This window comes from Hippoglossus hippoglossus, chromosome 16 (assembly GCF_009819705.1).
Source record: "Hippoglossus hippoglossus isolate fHipHip1 chromosome 16, fHipHip1.pri, whole genome shotgun sequence".
In the NCBI taxonomy this organism is placed as follows: domain Eukaryota; kingdom Metazoa; phylum Chordata; class Actinopteri; order Pleuronectiformes; family Pleuronectidae; genus Hippoglossus; species Hippoglossus hippoglossus.
This window is the reverse complement of record NC_047166.1, coordinates 15,155,863-15,173,685: the sequence shown is the minus strand read 5'-3', so window position 1 is coordinate 15,173,685 and position 17,823 is coordinate 15,155,863. Positions and strand designations below refer to the sequence as shown.

The window sequence follows — 17,823 nt, the reverse complement described above, 5'->3', positions numbered from 1 at the left end:
AATAATAAATTATTATTAAAGTTTAAAGACAGATTTTTGCTCCTTAATGAAGGTGTAGGTTTTAAACTCTTTATTATGGGCGAAGAATGACAGACACTTAAAATCATTAATTGCCCAGCCCTATTTAAAATTATACTTTTTGTGTAGCATTTTGATTGACAGTTTACACTTTTAAAATATGTTGTAACAGGTGTAATGAAGCCATCAACTATAAAGCTGGGATGATTTAAGTCATTAACCTGTATCTGCGCTGACCACATCCTGTATGTTTTGTCTTAAATCAAATTTACTTAAATATTGGTCTTGATAAATTTGTAATTTATTTAAATGAAAAGAAATAAGAACAGAATCAAAACATAAGATAGTACCTAAAACTTTTGCCTTGGTTTTTTTCATGTAACCTTTGATTTCTACATGGTAGCTGCAATGAAATGTATTTTTCTACTTTTGCTTAAAATATTGTTTTATAAAATAGCTGCTGATAAATCTGACTGATGAATCATCAACCATCTAATTGTTTTGGCTCTACATGTAATTTGAGAGTGGGATCCAGTCAGCAGAAATGTGATTCAGTGAATTATTTGTTGTTCTCTGTGATACAAATAATTGTCAATGAATGCAGTGAAGGACAACACAGCTGGTAATGTCAGCCAGTGCCCTCTGTACCTCTGTGTGAGGTTACATTTTCAGCACAGGGCTCCCCCTTGAGGACAACATCCAGCATAACAGGTGTGTAATCTATACTGCAAATGAAAAAGATAATATGGTAATTTGTCCAACTCAAGTTAGTTAAAGACAATATGAGACAAATAATAACTTGTATTACAAATTTAAGAAAACAAATTTTATTATTAGCATACAACCGTTTTTTTACAGGCAAGATAAAACAAAAATAAAGTTTGATTTCCGTGACAAAAACTTGAACTTTAAGAGGATAGTTGTAATAACTCTTCGAGATGGTTGAATGATAAATATCTACAATGCTAAAGTCATTTTTAAGTATGAGTATAATACAGCATTTATTTTCAATGTGACATGTTCATGTGGCCACAGGTCTCCTGGAGTTGAACACCTTGATCCCGTTTTGCATTGAGGACCGGGCGTACTTGGTCAGGAGGGCTCCGGTGCTCTGTTTCTCTCCACACAGGTCTCTGGACAAGGAGAAGTGAACCATTACACGACAATACGCTTGAATAGAAGGTAACATAATTTCTCAGTGGGATAACACCTACTGAATGTATGGCGTGATGTCGTCTTCTGTCCATTTCTCTCTGAGTGCGAAGAGCTGGTTGAAGCGCTGCAGTGTGTCTTCTGGGAGATCGTCCACCCGCAGCAGGCAGATGGTCTGTGGGCGGGACGTGCGGTCTACCAGCGCGACACTCTGGAAGATTTACAATGCCATCGGGACAGCGTTCAGTTTCTCAAAAAGGTCCATCGGGAGGAACGAGTAGAGACAAACAGCTGCAGCAGGTGTCACAGCTATGTTGCATGTTGGCTCACTCTAGTTAGGAGGCATTTGGAAATTGAATTCTAAAATAAACTAAATGTAAACTGTCTTGAAAGAACATTATCTTCTGTTGAAATGATTAAGATAAGAGCAAGAGTCTGGTCTTTTTAACAGATTCCTGACTCCTAGAAGCCATAGCACTCTATAGCTGTAAGGTGTAGTGGCTTTATATTTATTCAAAAGTCAACTGATTCAAACCTTATAAAACATGCAGACTGAGGTGCCATGTTTTTTAAGCCCAAAGACAACATGAAGCTCCTTTAGAGGGGAGATGCACTTTAGATGGATAATCTCAATTGTGCAAGTTGAAGCGATTCTTTCTCTTTATTCAAAGTATTGATATTTTCTGTAAATTACCATCTCTTCTCTTTCAAAGATTCTGAGGATGGGGCCGAAAATGTGCAGAGAAATATGTATAATATGTAAAACACAGAGAAAATTGAAAACTCCACCCACCCTTCTCTACTCAGATATCAGTACACAGTTCAAGCGAGGTGCAGGCTCACCTTTAGCTGCTCCAGTCTCGTGCTCATGCCCTCTGGGACGCTCTGCTGCCAGACCTCCTGAAACTCCCTCAGGTTGAACTTGACAGCGTTCTGCAGCAGCATTAGTGCGATGCCCCGACAGACTTTATCCTCGTTCAATGCATAAAATACTTTGTCTGTGCAGGAGAAAGAGGAAACACAGAGTTCAGAAGTGTACTTCCAGATTTTGTTCAAATTCACAATTTACAAATGAAATCTCATGATCTGTCAATTGAATCTACACAGATTTATATTGTACCATTTTCAAGATAATGTTTCCCATAGCAGTTCAAGCAATGCTCGATCATCTCTCTGTGAAAAAGAAAGATAATATTACTGCTGGGAACTGGCTTTATAAATGTCTATTACAACCAAAAATCTAATTTACTCAGTCAACATGTTGTGAACATGAGGATCCCGGGCCTTAACTCACTTGGGCTCCAGAGGGGCTAACTCCTCCAGGCTTGTTTGAAGGGGAACCTTGTTGAAGGGCCACGACTCAGAATCCACCAGCTGAGTCACATGACCGAGCAGCTTCATCTCATAATCAAAGTCTAGCATGCACCAGTGACCTGGAAGAAAGAAACTCTGATATATACACACATCTGGTAGGTTTTACCATTCATACATGTGTTTATGTCGATGATGAACAGAAGTCACTGTTTACCATCGATCTGACAGGCATGGACGGTCTCTAAATGGGTCTTTATCTCCTCTTCACTGGCCTGGATCCTCTCCAACAGGTCCGGCATTGTGTACTGACAACAGAGGAACACGACAGGAAACTGTTACTAAGAAACACAATAACACTTGAAAGCAACAACAGCCTTCATAGACAGCTTAACTCAAATTGATGGTTTAAATGGTTAAAGCCATTCATTTTCATTAAGGACAGGATACCGACTTACATGGGTAGTACTGAGAGATTAAAGACATGTCCTCTACCAACTGTATGTACTCAGTCCTACAGGATATTATGTTTAATGAATAGGTTTTACCCTGTTCTCTGTGTTCTCCAGCTGCCCCCCCAAAGCAGGTCCCTCATAAGGATTCTCCATTAGCAGCTTTGTCAGTTTCTTCAGTTTAGGACGCCGCTTCCTCAGTTCCCAGTAGCTGTTACAAAATCCCCAGATCTACAACAGAGGTAGGAAAACGTCACAGTCATAAATCCAACCAAACATTATGTGCACATGCATGTTTACATGGGTTCCATACCTGAGTGGGCACCACATGGGAGCTTTCCTGGCTGTTTGTGAGTTGGTCCGCCGTTTTGCATTCTGGCAAAAACAGCAGTACGTTGGAGGTGTCGGCTATTTTAAGATCGTAGGTTGTGTCACCACTGCAGAGCACAGCATGCTCCTCTTTATCCCCCCGAATCACCAGACTGGAAAAAGGAGGAAATTACATGGAATGCACTGTTTTAAAGAGAGTAAAAGCAACATTCTCACACACACACACTTTTTTCTGTCACACACTGTTCAGGAGCAATTTGCAGTTCAGTGTTTTGCCCAAGGTATCAGCATGCAGACAGAAGGAGCAGGGGATCAGACTACTCTCTTTCTTGTTAGTGGATGATCCGCTCTACCCCCTGAGCCACAGCCGTCCCCAAAACAATTAAATAAATTGTGTTAAACAAGAATAAAAGGGATTGGAAACAGTTAAAACATCATGAGCTCTTATCAGGTTCTGTATTGATGAACTGTAGCGCAAACGAAATATCTGATGTTAGTTTAACTGGCTCAAGAGATGTTATTGTTTTTGTTGGTGTTAAAAGTCACTGTTAATTAAATAACCATTGAAATGTGACTTGCTGCCATGTTAACCGAGTGTGTTGAAGATATATCTTTAAGCTTTTGAGCACCTGAGAAGCGTATTTTCTTTCTACTTTTGAGATTGAAGAGATTCAGCATCTGTAGCGTCACCAGTCATGACACTACTCAGACCAGTGTTTCCTGACTGAGTTCCCACCCTCGCCACTTTACCGTTGTCCAGCCTCGAGGTGTTTATACAGCGTCTCGTCCAGCTCCAACAGGCAGTAATCTGCAGAGGAGACATTTTCTCCAAAGGACAGACAGTGGATGGTTTTCTGTAGATCGTCCTCTTTCAGTTTGGCGATCTGCAGCGTGGCCTGCACCTCCTCTAAACTCCTCACCTTCAGACACGTTGACATATTGATTTTGAATAAAATGAACTCTATTGACCTGTGTGTTTTCTATCAGAGAATAAAACAAGAGGAAACTCATGTATTTGTGTCGCTGCTGTCGGGGACTTGTCAAATTTCCCCGCTCTCTTTCTGTCGTAGGAAGGAAGCGGTAGTTGCGTCATAGCGCGATTTCAAAATAGCTCCGGGTAGAAACTACTGTTGGACAGACTTTATGTAATTGCAAAAACGATTACAAAATATATATTTTAAATTTCATGGATGGACGATGGATGCAGGAACAGGAAAAATGCTACCCATAAAATGTCAGTAGGTTTCGCTGCACTACAAAGCTGCAGCATAGGAGCTGAAAACTCTCAGATAACTGTTTCAACACGAACTAATTTACCGACCGGACCACTACTCACGTTGAGGGTCAAGTATTTTAAGGATGAGCCGATAGAGTCTTCGACATGTCAAGTTTCTCCAGATCTGCTCAGGTGATTTAATACTCTATGGAGGATTCTATCTTATATTCAACTCACATCTCAATCGTTACGTGCGTGTAATGTCATGCTGGTCGATAGCTACACTGCTGCTAACAAGCTAGCTGCTGTTCTTCACTAGAGACGTCATAACTGTGCACCCTGTAGAACACCTGGTTAATTCATGATAACGTTAACGTGAAACCGTGTTATCCCAACCTGAAGTGTTATTATGGGATATTGCGGGATTAGCTATTTACTTGTTCTTTAGACTCAAACCTTTCAGACCTGTGTGTTTATCCTGAATGACTCGGGAATGGACATGATGGTGCAGTTAACTGACTGCTACTCATTTCAGAACTGGCAAGGACATTACACAGAAAAAAAACTATTAAAATGTTACTGAAGTTTACATAAATTACAGTTTTAGGCACTAAGTATAAAGTAAGGGAAGCTTTCAAAGTAATCATAGTGTTAAATCATCAGTTAACTGATGCAAAATGCAGTCATCATAAAAAACCTAAATCAAATCACCATTATTTACATTTATTTGGCATCAATTCTTCCAGCTTCACTTTACACACTTGTACTTGTCCCTCTGTGGATTGAGGTTGTTCTGTTCTGTCTCTTCTTGCAAACTCACACTGACTCCATGATGTTAGGATCTAAGACATAATAATATATGAGATTGGTGTTTGTCATGGAACATACCGGATTTATTGTCCTACCTTTTGGAATCATTTACAGCACTAGATTTAAGATGATTTATTGATATAATAAAATAGTTTGTCTTGTTTCATACAATGAATTGCAAATAAACACACAATGAATTTCTACTAACTTAAGTTAGGCTACAGTTTCTACAATTTCTGCATCTGCCACAATCTGGGATTGACCAGCAGGGAATTTGTGCTGGTGATGTTTAGTGTGTTCTGTAAAAGAGTGTCCGATTGCAAATCACTTGTTAGGGTTTATTTGATTTGGATATGGGGCTTTAGTGACATATTCAGGTTGTCAGGCTTTTCCGAGCAGTCACTTTAATAAAGGAGAAATACAACAACAGTCATAAATTAGAAATGAATTATATTATACATTTATATTAAATGGCTTCAAACACCACAACGCAGTCTATGGCCTTTATAACAGCAGACGTTTTGACATAAGCAGGGAATTCAGACGTTACCTAATACTATTAATGGGTCTGTTGTGTTTCAGTGTAGCTGTACATCTTGACAGTGAGCCTGTATGCACGATACCAAGATCATAAAGTTAAACCATATTAAATAAGCCTTTATTCATTTCATTTTGGAATTTGTGTGTTTCCAACCATTAAACCTGTTCCAGTCTCGTGTTTATTCATCTAATTCCTTTTCACTTTCTGCTTTCAGCAATGGGCAACCTTCGCCCGCTCCTGGTTCATAATCGATGCCAAGATGCAGCCTCCTGGCAAGATCGCAACCATGTGTTCTGTTCGATTACAGGGGAAACACAAACCTATCTACCATGCACTCAGTAAGTAAGAGCTGCCACCCCGCCATCCCAGTGTGAGGTTATGGCATGGAGTGGCCACATGATGGCAGCAGAGGATCAACTTTCAAAATATGTCAGCTTTGTTCTCACAATTTCTTCATAAAATATTGTATATGCCATAATATTCTTTGTTTTCTGGAAGATGAGTATTTACTGGACCAACAAACTAGCTGCTGTTTTATATAATCATTGGTAGTCCAGCTCTGTCTCTACATTTTTGTCTCTCTGGTAAAATACTGTCGTGTGTCGTATAATTTCTACCATAACAGTGACCTTGATCCTCTTTGCAGGTGACTGTGGAGACCATGTTATAGTAATAAACACCAAACACATAGCGTTCTCTGGAAACAAATGGGAGCAGAAAGTCTACTCGTCACACACAGGGTGAGTCCCCATGTTCTATTCTTCCTTTTTTCTCATTTTATTCTACATTACTTGTTAAAATTTAAATATAAACAATGCCCTAGTAGCCTCTTGTCACAATCTCATATTTTGTGGTTGTGTTGAGTTGTGTTGAGTCTATATTCTGGAGTTGGAGTTGTGAAAAACTGTTAAACTGCTGAACTGTTAAAATGAGCATTTGATTTCCCCTGCATGGCACTTCATGAATTTACATTAGACATTAGAGGGATGAGTTGTTTTTTGTTGCACTTTAAATTGGCCCATAGTGAGGACAGCTTTTTCTTCTCAAATATTCTTTGAAAGCTGAAGATTATGAATTACCAATTTCACCACAATTTATTCAATCTGTTTAAAAGTATGGAAATAATTAATTGGAAGTGCAGATAAATAACAAACTGCTCTTAAATTTATCGTGTTTAGTAGAGAATCTTCTTCTTCTTCATTATGTCTGGTATCTGCATGCTTTAATTTTTACATACATGCATATATAACAGGGACTTGTATTTTTTTCCCCTAAAGGTATCCAGGTGGATTCAAACAACTCACAGCTGCCCAGTTGCATCAAAAAGACCCACAAGCTGTAAGTTTCCCTCACTGGTTTCTTACCTTCAGAAAATCTAGCAAAATCACAGAAATGCCACAGCCTTCACACCGTACACTGTGGATTTCTGTTCTACTGTATGTAGGATTTTAACCCACATTCTTGGAGATTAGTATAATTTCTGTGTCTGCCACACGCTTTTTTCAGAGTAGGCACGTCATGGTTTGACATTTATCCCTTCCTTCATACTGTATGTGCTGCTGCTGCACGTCAATGTGAAGTGCAGAGGACAGGGATTAAACAGCAGTGGATTTACAGTAGAGACGTTGGTGTTTGGTGAAACTCAGTATGAGAATGTCAGCTCAGGGATAATTCCTGCGGTTTTAGTTTGTTGCATATTTCACTGTGTTACAGGAAGAGCAGAATTTGACGTATTACACACAGATAAAACTGAATTTAGATCTGGATGTGACCTAAAAACTGTATCTGGCAAACCACTTTGACAAATTTCCAATATCATAATAATATTACCATCCTAAGAGATAACTGGAGTGGCACTCATACCTCCACCAACACTCTGCTTAAATTCAATCAACCTGCACCAGATATCACTTCCCTAAATGTGCCTGATTTTCATCAAGCTCCATGAATTATTCTACAGGAAAATGTTGAAAAATATAAAATCTCTAAATATTGAAGAAAGTGGAAATAAATATCCTGGATCCGCCGCCTGTTTAATGGCGTCTTCCCTGACCCACACCACACCCTTCCTCTAAGTTTTCCCGCTAATCCGTTCTGTTGGTTTTGCATCATTTATCTTTCAATCAAACACAAACCAACATAGAAACTAACGCACAAATGGACGGGGTGAAAACATAACCTCCTTGAAAGTGGTAATAAATCAGCCTGTTTATATCAATGAGGTTTTGCTCACTTATGGAGACACATTAAATAAAATTCAGTTCAAAAGCAAAAACACGCTCTTTCTTTCAATGTTCAAAATGATGGGGAAAAAATCGTGAATCTGTCACCTGATCTGGATCTGGATATGTTCTTCCCTGACTCACACTGCATCTTTCCTCCAAGTTTTGTGGAAACAAACATACAAACCAAGCAACGAACAAATGGATTGGCAATGTTAGGGCTGATGGGAAAAATACCAGAAAGGTGCTCATCTTACATTGGAACCACTAAAAGTAGCGGAATGACCTGAACTGGTGCCCGATCTGTATTTTAGTAAATCAGGAGAGACGTGCACTCGGCTGTTGGCTCTTTGCTGCTGCAGGTTGAAGTCCAGCCTCTGTCCGCAGACGTGTATCCTGCTGGTGGTTTAGTTAAAGTGAATTGTGGAGGGTTGGAGTGAGAAATGGAATTTGACAGATGAAGGATTTGTCAGTGCGTCTCTGTCCAGCATCTCTGTCCAACATATTGTCTGCCCAACAATAGCTCAGTCCAATAACTCAGTCCAAGTTCAAATTCACATCTTTAGCAGCCAGCCTCACATTGAGAAACAAACTCGTAAAAATACAGGAAAACTTGTGTGAGGTTGCCGTAGATACTGTTTTACAACAAACGGTGGAGTTGACTGTGTGCCAGACTTTCCAATGTGCTTCTTCTCACCAGATTGTGAAGTTGGCAGTTTACGGCATGCTGCCGAAGAATCTACAGCGTCGCACCATGATGCAGCGACTACACATCTTTCCCGAAGATGTAAGTCCAGTTTCTCTCGTCTCTCTCAGAACTGACAGGTTTACAGATAATTATCTCTTCAAATCAAACATCCAGGCTTATTAAATGTAATAATACACATAAAATGCATCAATGTTATTTTGCATAAAGAGGCTCAAACAGATGAGGTCAGTTTTATCTTATGTTCCCAACATTCTCTCATGTCAAGGTTTTCTTTATTTCAGTTGCTTCACCTTTTATAGTTAATTATCATTCACTAATATATAAACATGATTTCTGTTTTCGCTGTAGTAGAGTATGAGTTGGTTTCTTCCTGTTTGTTTTCCCAGCTGCTGTGGCTGTTTTAACTGCTGCACAATTCAGTGTGATATTAGCAAAGGGTCAAATAACTGTGTCGTGTTCCTCAGTGGTGATGAAGCATAGAGTCATCAGCTGACTCATCAGTTCCCCTCAGCTCCACCGAGCTTTTTGTCATCGTTCGGCTCATTGTTTGTGTTCAGAAGTCACAGTTTACAGTTGCGGTTCATTCTGACTGCTCCTTGTGTCCAGATGCTGCAGGCAGATGTTTTCAGCTTGCTCTGATAAACCTGCCACACGTTCCCTGATCAGCACCAGATGACAAATGATAATTGTGGAGCCTTTAGCTGAGCTAAGAGCCAAGAGCCAGATATTTTTTCAGGAATTGATAGAGGAAAAACAAACAGAGCTAACAGGAGAATGAATATTGGACTAAAATGACAGAGACATGATGACAAATGAAAGCTAATGTTGCTCTCTGACTGTTGGATGAGTAACAAATCAGCTGTTTTTTTTGTCAATGTTGTCTTTTAGTTTCTGCAATCACAGGATGTACTGTTTCCCTCTAAAAGCCAAATCTTTGAATACAGTTTTTTGAAGATCATTCTTTAGGCATTTCATCTTTATCGACAGGACAGTTTCAGAGAATAGGGAGGGGATGCAGCAAAGGACGGAGGTTTGAGTCTAACTACAGTTCTGACTAGGTTTAACTAAAGTGTGACTTTTGAGGCATTTCTCAAAGTGTGTCGACCTTCCTCCTCTTACTACCTTAGTTAAAAGATCATTGTGAATAATGGTCTCTGTAGATTATAGACTTTTATTACTCGCTAGCATTCATTGATGATTATTTTAAAGTTGCATTGGAAAGAACCACCAGTGTCAAACATCACAGCTTCTGAAGTGAAGTGAAACAAAAAAAGTACTAGACAGGCTCTTAACTGAGCAACAAGTCCAAAATGAGCTGGATGTCATTTCTACCCACGTCACTCCATATAACTATCATGTTATTTTGGTCTGGACCGGTCTTGATATTAGAGCTGATGTTCTGTAGTGTACATCTCTATTTACAACCACCTGGGCTTTCTGAGCCCTGTGAAAAACTGCATCTGCAAATCAGAACAGTGTAGATAGTGCTAAAGGGTATTCTCGAAACTCTTTTATTCAGAACTATTTGCCGGCTCCTTAATGAATCCGTCGCCTCACACACACCTTTAATGAATATTAATGAGAGTGACTATCTGTGAAGCTTGGAGAGTGATGGACTCTCTGTAGAATATTTTAGCTGCTTCTATTAATGGCGTAAATCGTAACATCTTAATGTCACCTCCTTTCAATTCTTTATTTCATCCATTTTCCTTTCTTCTTTAATCTGGTGTCCCGCCTCCTCTCCCCACCCCTCACTAGGAGCTGCCAGAGGACATCCGAGCCAACCTGACGGAAGAGCTGCCTCAGCCCAGAAAGATCCCCAGGAAACTCAACGAGTACACCGAGGAGGAGATCGGCGCCTTCCCCAGGCTGTGGACACCGTACGTAGGAACACACACACGTCCAGTCCGCGCTCAAACACAACACTCGAGTGAATGCAGACACCACATACAGTGCATGTGTAGGTGACACAGCGCACAAATACAAGGGGGAGATGAAACAACGGCACCCGCTGGATTAACTGGTGACTCATTGTCTTTATTCTTGTCTGCATTTTCAAAGATATTTTGGTGTTCATGCATTTAGTGTGTGTCGCATTAGGGCTAAACCTCTAGTTCTTATTTTAGTAATTGAATATTCTATTGATTATTCCATCAAATATCAAGTAATCTGATAAAAAAATACTTTTGACAAAAGCAACGTCTTTCAACCTTCTTTTTTAATTGCATGACATACTTTCAATAGACCTTTACTTGAGAATCCTTCCCCCATCTTTCTGCCCTTGCCCCAGCCATGTTTTTGTATCTTGTACTAGCGAGGTACAGCCAATAGGGGGTGATGTTGAATTGAGCACCATCTCACAGTGCTGCTTCTTGTCTCCGTCTTTGATGTTCCTACCAACCTGCCTCTGTGATTCATTCTTGTCTGGAATATAGCTGCTGGTCAGGCAGTTATCTATAAAAAATAAATGATGCTTTCAAATACTCTTTTAAGACAGTAGAAATAAAGTCTAAGATAAACAGACATTTTTGTATTTTGTGTTTGGAAGAATTACAGGCTCAAAAATCCACAGATGATATTAAGACTCCCAACAAAGTGTTGTTTTCATTTATTTTCTCTCTCAGATGTGATCCATTTGGATTTCAGAGACGTGACTATAGAGGAGAGTCACAGTAGTTGTCTTGTCACTGATAATTAACCAGGACAGTGCAATCTTTATGTTAATGAATAGGGGGGGTGCACTCGCCCACTTCTAAGACCTCATCTGTGCTGCAGAGCGCATTGTTTTCATCATCTTATTGAGCAACGTATGCATGAATAGATCCAATTCAAAACCCACCCTGCCTGTTTTCACTTTCCCCGTGTGCAGGAGAAAAATAAGATGTAACATTCTTCATTATAACTACAGACACATGTGGCTGTGGTGTGAATGATTGTCAGCCAACAAAGCGCGAGTGTGACGTGAGGCACAGACAATAAGGACGGTCTGTGGGGTGAAGGCTCCTGGTTCATGGGAATCAACATCCTAAGGTTCAGAATTCACTATAAATTCAGTCATAGGAGTTAATGTAATATACGACCAGTTTCACCAAGTCGGCATTTTTATTTAATGTGTTTAAAATTTTAATTTGAGGGTTGCCAGCCAGACTGTCATGTGAACTTCATTTAAAAGCTTTAGAAACTAGGGTCATTGTTCATTTTCAGGGTTTCCGCAGGCTCGAAAAAAAAGTTCATTTAATAATTTGAATTTTAGGCGTTAAAAGTTTTAAATTCCTTTAAATGTTAAGTACTAGGTCTTAAATACATTTTGGTAATTATTCATTTTGTTAGCGTTCATTTAACTTCTCTCACGCTTAAAAAAAAAAAGATTATTTGGTGGTATACATAGTTTGTAATGACTCCTTGTTTTAGTTCTTCCTCAAAAATTGTAATTATTAGCACGTTGTAATAAACCTACAAACGGGACCACCATGGAGCTGATAACTGAATCAACCTCTTACCTCTGTAAGAATTCATCTGAGTGCACTCGGCTGTGGGAAAGACTAAGGACACCTGCTGTCTCTGTCTGAGGGCTGACGTGATATATTGAAGTTAATTCTCTACTCGGCTACTTCACCTTATCTTCAATTAAGTGGAAGTGTATGTAATTCTGGGATGCTGATATTCCTTCTTATCTGTCGTACTCGACATAAGACTTAAATTTAATGGATTATGGTCATAAAAAAGGTCCTAAATTTAACTTGAAACCTGCAGAAACCCTGACATCACAGGCCACTCAGCTGCTTCTCTACAGAGGTTCTATTGTTTAACAGACACCTTGTATCTGGTCCCCTGGTCTACATGCTGTGTCAAACCTTTGAATTTAAATAATGAAATGTCACAAACGCATGTGTGGAGAGTTGGCTGCTCCTCCGCTCCCTGACTGTTTGGACATGCTGTGTGTGTTGGTGTGTGTGTGGGAGAGCATCTTGTTATTTGACATAATCATATTCATGGCTTTTCTGAGTGAAGCGTTTGCTGGTTGCAGATTAGACTGACACTGTGACCCGCAGTTTGCTGTCATGATAAAGTCGTCCATGTTGCATTTCTCTGGACTCACACGTAGTAAACATCATTCTGAAGGGTTACCCGAGAGCCTGCTGCGATCCACCTGCTCAGCATTAGCATTCATCAATGTAGGGCTACATGATACTTTCTATTTGAATTGGGACCTTGAGTCGATCCCTCAAATCTCTTTTTTACATGACAACAAATGAACAGTTTGCATCCTCAGGGAGATTTGCCACATTTAACCAAGCGCTCCCTTTGCGGTTGCAACAAATGGCAGAGCTTCTACACCATGTGGTGATCCGGAAGAAGGGATAGCTCTGTAAACTGGTCTAATGAGTGTGTCGTTGGGAAGTAAGAAGCAAAATGAGTCAGATAAATGATGACGTGCCACTGCTGAGCGTTACTTAAAACACTTAATCACTCATGTTTTACCGTCACCAGCATATTGTTGGTTGCACCTCAGTATTTATAGTGTGAGCGAGCGATAAATAAACACGACTCCGTTCCTGTTTGAAAAGTTTAATTTATGAGACGGCAGCAGAAAAAGGTTTATGATGTTGTGTTGGATCGTATAGCATCGTACATAATGCTTTGTTTATACTTGTCATTTACATAGTGAGAAGCAGGTTCCCTGGCTGTGTAAAGGCATAATGTTTTCCAAGAAAACACATAATGCATTTATAACAAGAAGGGCACTCGGAGAGCATTAACTTCTTCTAAGGTTAATGCCATGTTAAAGAAAACGGAGAAAAAAAACCTTCTGGTTCTTCTTGGTTCTTCTTGGTTCTGGTCCCACCCCTCCACAAAATGTCATGGAAATCGGTTCAGCGTTTTTTTAAAGAATCCTGCTAACTAATAAACAAACGGCAATAAAAACATAATCTCTTTGGGGTAGGTAATAATAATAATAGAGAAAATCTTGAAAAGAAATGTGATTTGATTTGTAATTTTGATTTGAAATTCTTTTTTAAGTCCAACCTTTGGTCGATCTTCCAGCTGCTTCTCCTGGTTAGAGCCACTAATCTTCATCTGCGGAAGCTGTGGCTCAACACCTTTTACACATATAAAGTCTTAATTTAATTACTGACAGATTGTGACTGTTGATGAGCTCGTAAAAAAAAAAAAAAATCAAGCCGTAAATTCAAGTGCTGCCTTGTGGCTCACCTCACTTGGCAGCGTTAATATATTGCATTATAATTTTTAATGCTCTCTGTTGTAATTATATCTGTCTCCAGCAGTGAGTACCCACTTAACAAGACCATGCAACTTTTTAATGTTTCTTAATGTGTCACATATGAACATGCTCTTTACGCTACACTACATTAGATACATAATATGTATGTATTCTAAATATAGACAAAACGAATCCCGTCTTAACTTCAATGAATCTTACCTACATGAAGGTTTAGTTTTCATCACATCTGCCAAGGAGGTTATGTTTTCACCCCTGTCCGTTTGTTTGTTTGTTTGTTTGTTTGTTTGTTTGTGAGAAGGATTATACAAAAAGTACTTGGTGGATTACCACAAAATTTGGTGGAAGAATGGGTATGGGTCAACATTTAGTATATAGGACAAGAAGTTGAATATCCCTGATACGAATGAAGGTCTTCTGCACAATTTAAGTTATCAACTACCAATAGATGTTAAAGGGGACATAGCATGCAAATTCCACTTTGTTAGTGCTTCTACAGGTTAATGTGGGTATCTGGCATGTCTACCAACCCAAAAACTCTGGGAAAAAAAACACTCGCGCGTTTTGTTATGGTTCCTCTAAGTCAGAAACGTCATGCTTGAGTGACTCGATTGAGCTTCCTGGGTTTTGTGTCGTAACAAGGTACTGGAAGTCTCCCTACATGGTCTTGGCCCACCCCCCACCTCATCCCCCCCGCCCCCCCACACTCGTTAAGCCGGGTTTACACCGGACGCAGCAAGGCTGCGAGGCAGCGCAGCGCTGTTCCCAAGCGCGCAGCCGCCTGGCTGTTCACACGGGGCGAGCATTTCTCCGCTGGTCAGCCCCATAGACTGTATATATAAGGTCAGCCCGCGATTCTGCTTTCTCCGCTTGTTGTTGTACCCGTTGAATGTCGGGGTTCGGGGGTAAATGATGGTCTTCATAGCCCCCCCCCCACCCCTCTCTTTCTCTCTCTGTCTATCTGCTTGTGTGCTTGTAGTGGATGGGCAGAGGGGGACATTTAATTATGTGATTGGGAAAATTAAAACTCCAGGACAACAGAAGGGGAATACAAAGTATGGGATGCATATTTGATAATTTATATCATATAAAATATGTAATTTATATCGTTTAAAATCATGGGGGGAGAGGGGGGAGGGGGGAGCTGGCTCATTAGCATTTAAAGGAACAGGCACTCAAAACAGGTCACTCTGTGGAGGGCTGCTTTATACAGGGTAAAAAGGGTGCTGTTTTAAATGATCCTTGTGGTATTTTGACCAAAGTATGTTACAGACATTTCATTAAGACCCCAAGGAACCATATCAACTTGTGGTAAAATGGGCATGCTATGTCCCCTTTAATGGCCACCAGCGGATGTTAGGGACATATCTTCAGTTGTGTTTAGGAAGATATGTCCCTATATCAAATAACCCATAAACGTTTGGTGTGGATGCAGAATATATTTTGTTTCCACTTTCTTTTTCCATTGCGAGATGACTTTGATTTCTCAGAGAATAATTCATGGATCTTGATTAGAAAGAGGGAAAATTCAGGGAACTGATATCGATGAGTGTGTGACATTCGGGGGCAGCTTGATTTAATTGAATGGGACTCTTGGGCCTGGGCGGTGGGATACAGGACTACATTAGACTGCATTAGTCTTGGCTAAGTGTGTGTAATCATCAGTCATCTAGGCTTAGAAACACCTTTTGGTTTATACAATAATTACCAGGACATTAGGACAACAACATTTGGGCAATTGTCAAGTTAAGAAAGAAGCTTTTCACCCAAAATGAAGTGAAATAACTTTATAAATGAAGTGAAACTGCTTAATTCCCAGAGGCCTCTGATCCAGAGATTGTTGTTTTCACTCAGTTACTGTCCTCCGTGGTTGTGCGCCTTGAACAGATGTGTACAAAGCGTTCAGCATTGCCTGTGTATGTGTGCACAGTGATAAATGAGCCACTTCTTATTGTTTACTGATCCAATCTCCTCAGCCAATCAGTGCGCGTGCTCAGGCCTGTCACTGTGTGGTTGTCAAGGTCAAGCCAATCCTGGTTTATTTAAGAGACGGGCCTCCCTCACACTCTGTCTTATTCATTTTACTGATCAAATATGTGTGTGTGAGGGGAGCCGGAGTGGAGGTCGTTCAGGGCGATGAAATCGTTGCCCTTTATTAAACACAGTTAATATTCTCTCAGAAAAACCTTGGAGCAGGAGGGAACTGTTATTATTTTTTGATGGTAAGATTATTGGATCCACCCCCCCCCCCCCCCACCCCCACCCAGAAGAAAACAAGTCTCAACCCTTAAACAGACCTTTGAAGTTATGAGTATCAACCAAAATATCCCCCTCCGTCAGGTCTATTACACACACATACTTGGACGAGAGCATCGACAACATAAACACACGGCTGCAGTTGATAGCGGGGAGATTACACTTGATAATATTTTTTCTACTTTGTATCAAAACTAATACAGCTCGCTGTGATAATATCTGTCCTCTGTGATCTCTGCTCGAAATTAAAAGGGAGAAACACAAAGAGGATGCTGCGTCTGGTCTCATTTTGAAGAGAGGAAACGATAGGATCTGTCGTCTTTCTCGTCCGTCACTTTCTCTCCATGTTTTCCCTTGTAATTGCTTCTTTTGCGAGACTTTAATGCCCCCCCCCCCCCATACTAATGTGTTGTCCTGTGTTTCTTTTCCTCCACAGACCTCAAGACTTCAAGATGAAATGAAATCAAAGCAGCCCGATGTGAGCAGAGCTGAAGATCTTCACATTAACGCCTCACTGGACACAACCAGTTTCCTCACATTTATTTAGTAAGGATAAATGACCAAAACAGGACTCTGATAGTTAGATCCAAACATACAAACAAACTGATTTTCTCTGTTCAGGTGAATCATTACAACAGCAGCAGTTCTGGCTTCTTTGAAGAGCGACTGGACTTTACTAAATCTTAACATAGCCCACATCAACACAAACATTTGTCACTTTCCTTGGTCTTCAGGCCTGAATAATCAGCTTGAGATTTCCCCGTGTGGCTCTGATCAGAGAAAGTCAGATTCTGTGGGTTTTTCTGTGATTATAGAACCATGAAATGGATCCGATCCTGCTTTTCGAAGGGTTGTGGCTTTACAAGCAAACCCAATTAATGTGTTACCATGACAACATTCAGGCCGTCGATGTGGGTTCAGTAGAAAATGTTTCTTTGGTCAGGAAGTCCTCTTTTTCGTTTTCATCATTGTGCTACAGATTTCCAGATTGTTGTCGCATAAATATTGGTTCTTCTTATCTGCATTGTAAAATAGGCTAATAAACAATTTAATTAACACGCTCTTGTAATGTTTTTTAAACAAACAACCTAAAACACAATGTTGGAGTCTCATTACAGATTTATTGGTTATAAAAGCAAACAAAATACAAAATAAATAAGGGGCATGTTGGTGAGACACATTCCTTATTAAAACTGTGTCAGTTCCACAGTTTAAATGTCAAACTAGACCGGGGCCAGTTCACAGCTGAACTTTTACTTTAGTGCTTGTTTTTCCCAGGCTGCAGTACAGGAGGGACAGAGTTGACACTGATGGTTGAGTCTTTTACTGGATCCAAGAGAAAACAGTTTCCACAGTGAACGGGCCCAACTTTGCATAAGAACAATAAACAAAGCAACACAAGACACAAACGACGCTGATTTGTCCTTTTAATTCCCAACGAGTCTGACGATCAAAACCCAGAACAGACATGTTGATAGTAACAGATATGGCTGGACAAAATGTAACGGGGGGGCCAGATTTTCTCTGATGGAAAATAATTTAAAAGAGATTTGTGTTCCACAGT

General features: G+C 40.0%; 2 protein-coding genes across 2 annotated transcripts; one reads left to right on the top strand and one right to left on the bottom strand.

Moving 5' to 3' along the window:
• Window positions 1–825: 825 nt before the first annotated feature.
• On the bottom strand, window positions 826–4,345 carry dscc1 (DNA replication and sister chromatid cohesion 1). The gene is made up of 9 exons (XM_034610165.1): window positions 4,014–4,345; window positions 3,247–3,415; window positions 3,030–3,164; window positions 2,699–2,789; window positions 2,465–2,603; window positions 2,291–2,343; window positions 2,014–2,168; window positions 1,233–1,381; window positions 826–1,151 (listed from the first exon to the last, which is right to left on the bottom strand). The coding sequence occupies exons 1-9, from the start codon at window positions 4,199–4,201 to the stop codon at window positions 1,040–1,042; spliced, it is 1,191 nt and encodes a 396-aa protein (XP_034466056.1). The 5' UTR covers window positions 4,202–4,345; the 3' UTR covers window positions 826–1,039.
• Window positions 4,346–4,565: 220 nt separating this feature from the next.
• On the top strand, window positions 4,566–17,161 carry mrpl13 (mitochondrial ribosomal protein L13). Its single transcript, XM_034612066.1, has 7 exons — window positions 4,566–4,671; window positions 6,045–6,168; window positions 6,477–6,570; window positions 7,108–7,168; window positions 8,753–8,839; window positions 10,520–10,641; window positions 16,696–17,161. Exons 1-7 carry the CDS (start codon window positions 4,645–4,647, stop codon window positions 16,718–16,720), a joined length of 540 nt encoding a protein of 179 aa, XP_034467957.1. The 5' UTR covers window positions 4,566–4,644; the 3' UTR covers window positions 16,721–17,161.
• The last annotated feature ends 662 nt before the right edge of the window (window positions 17,162–17,823 follow it).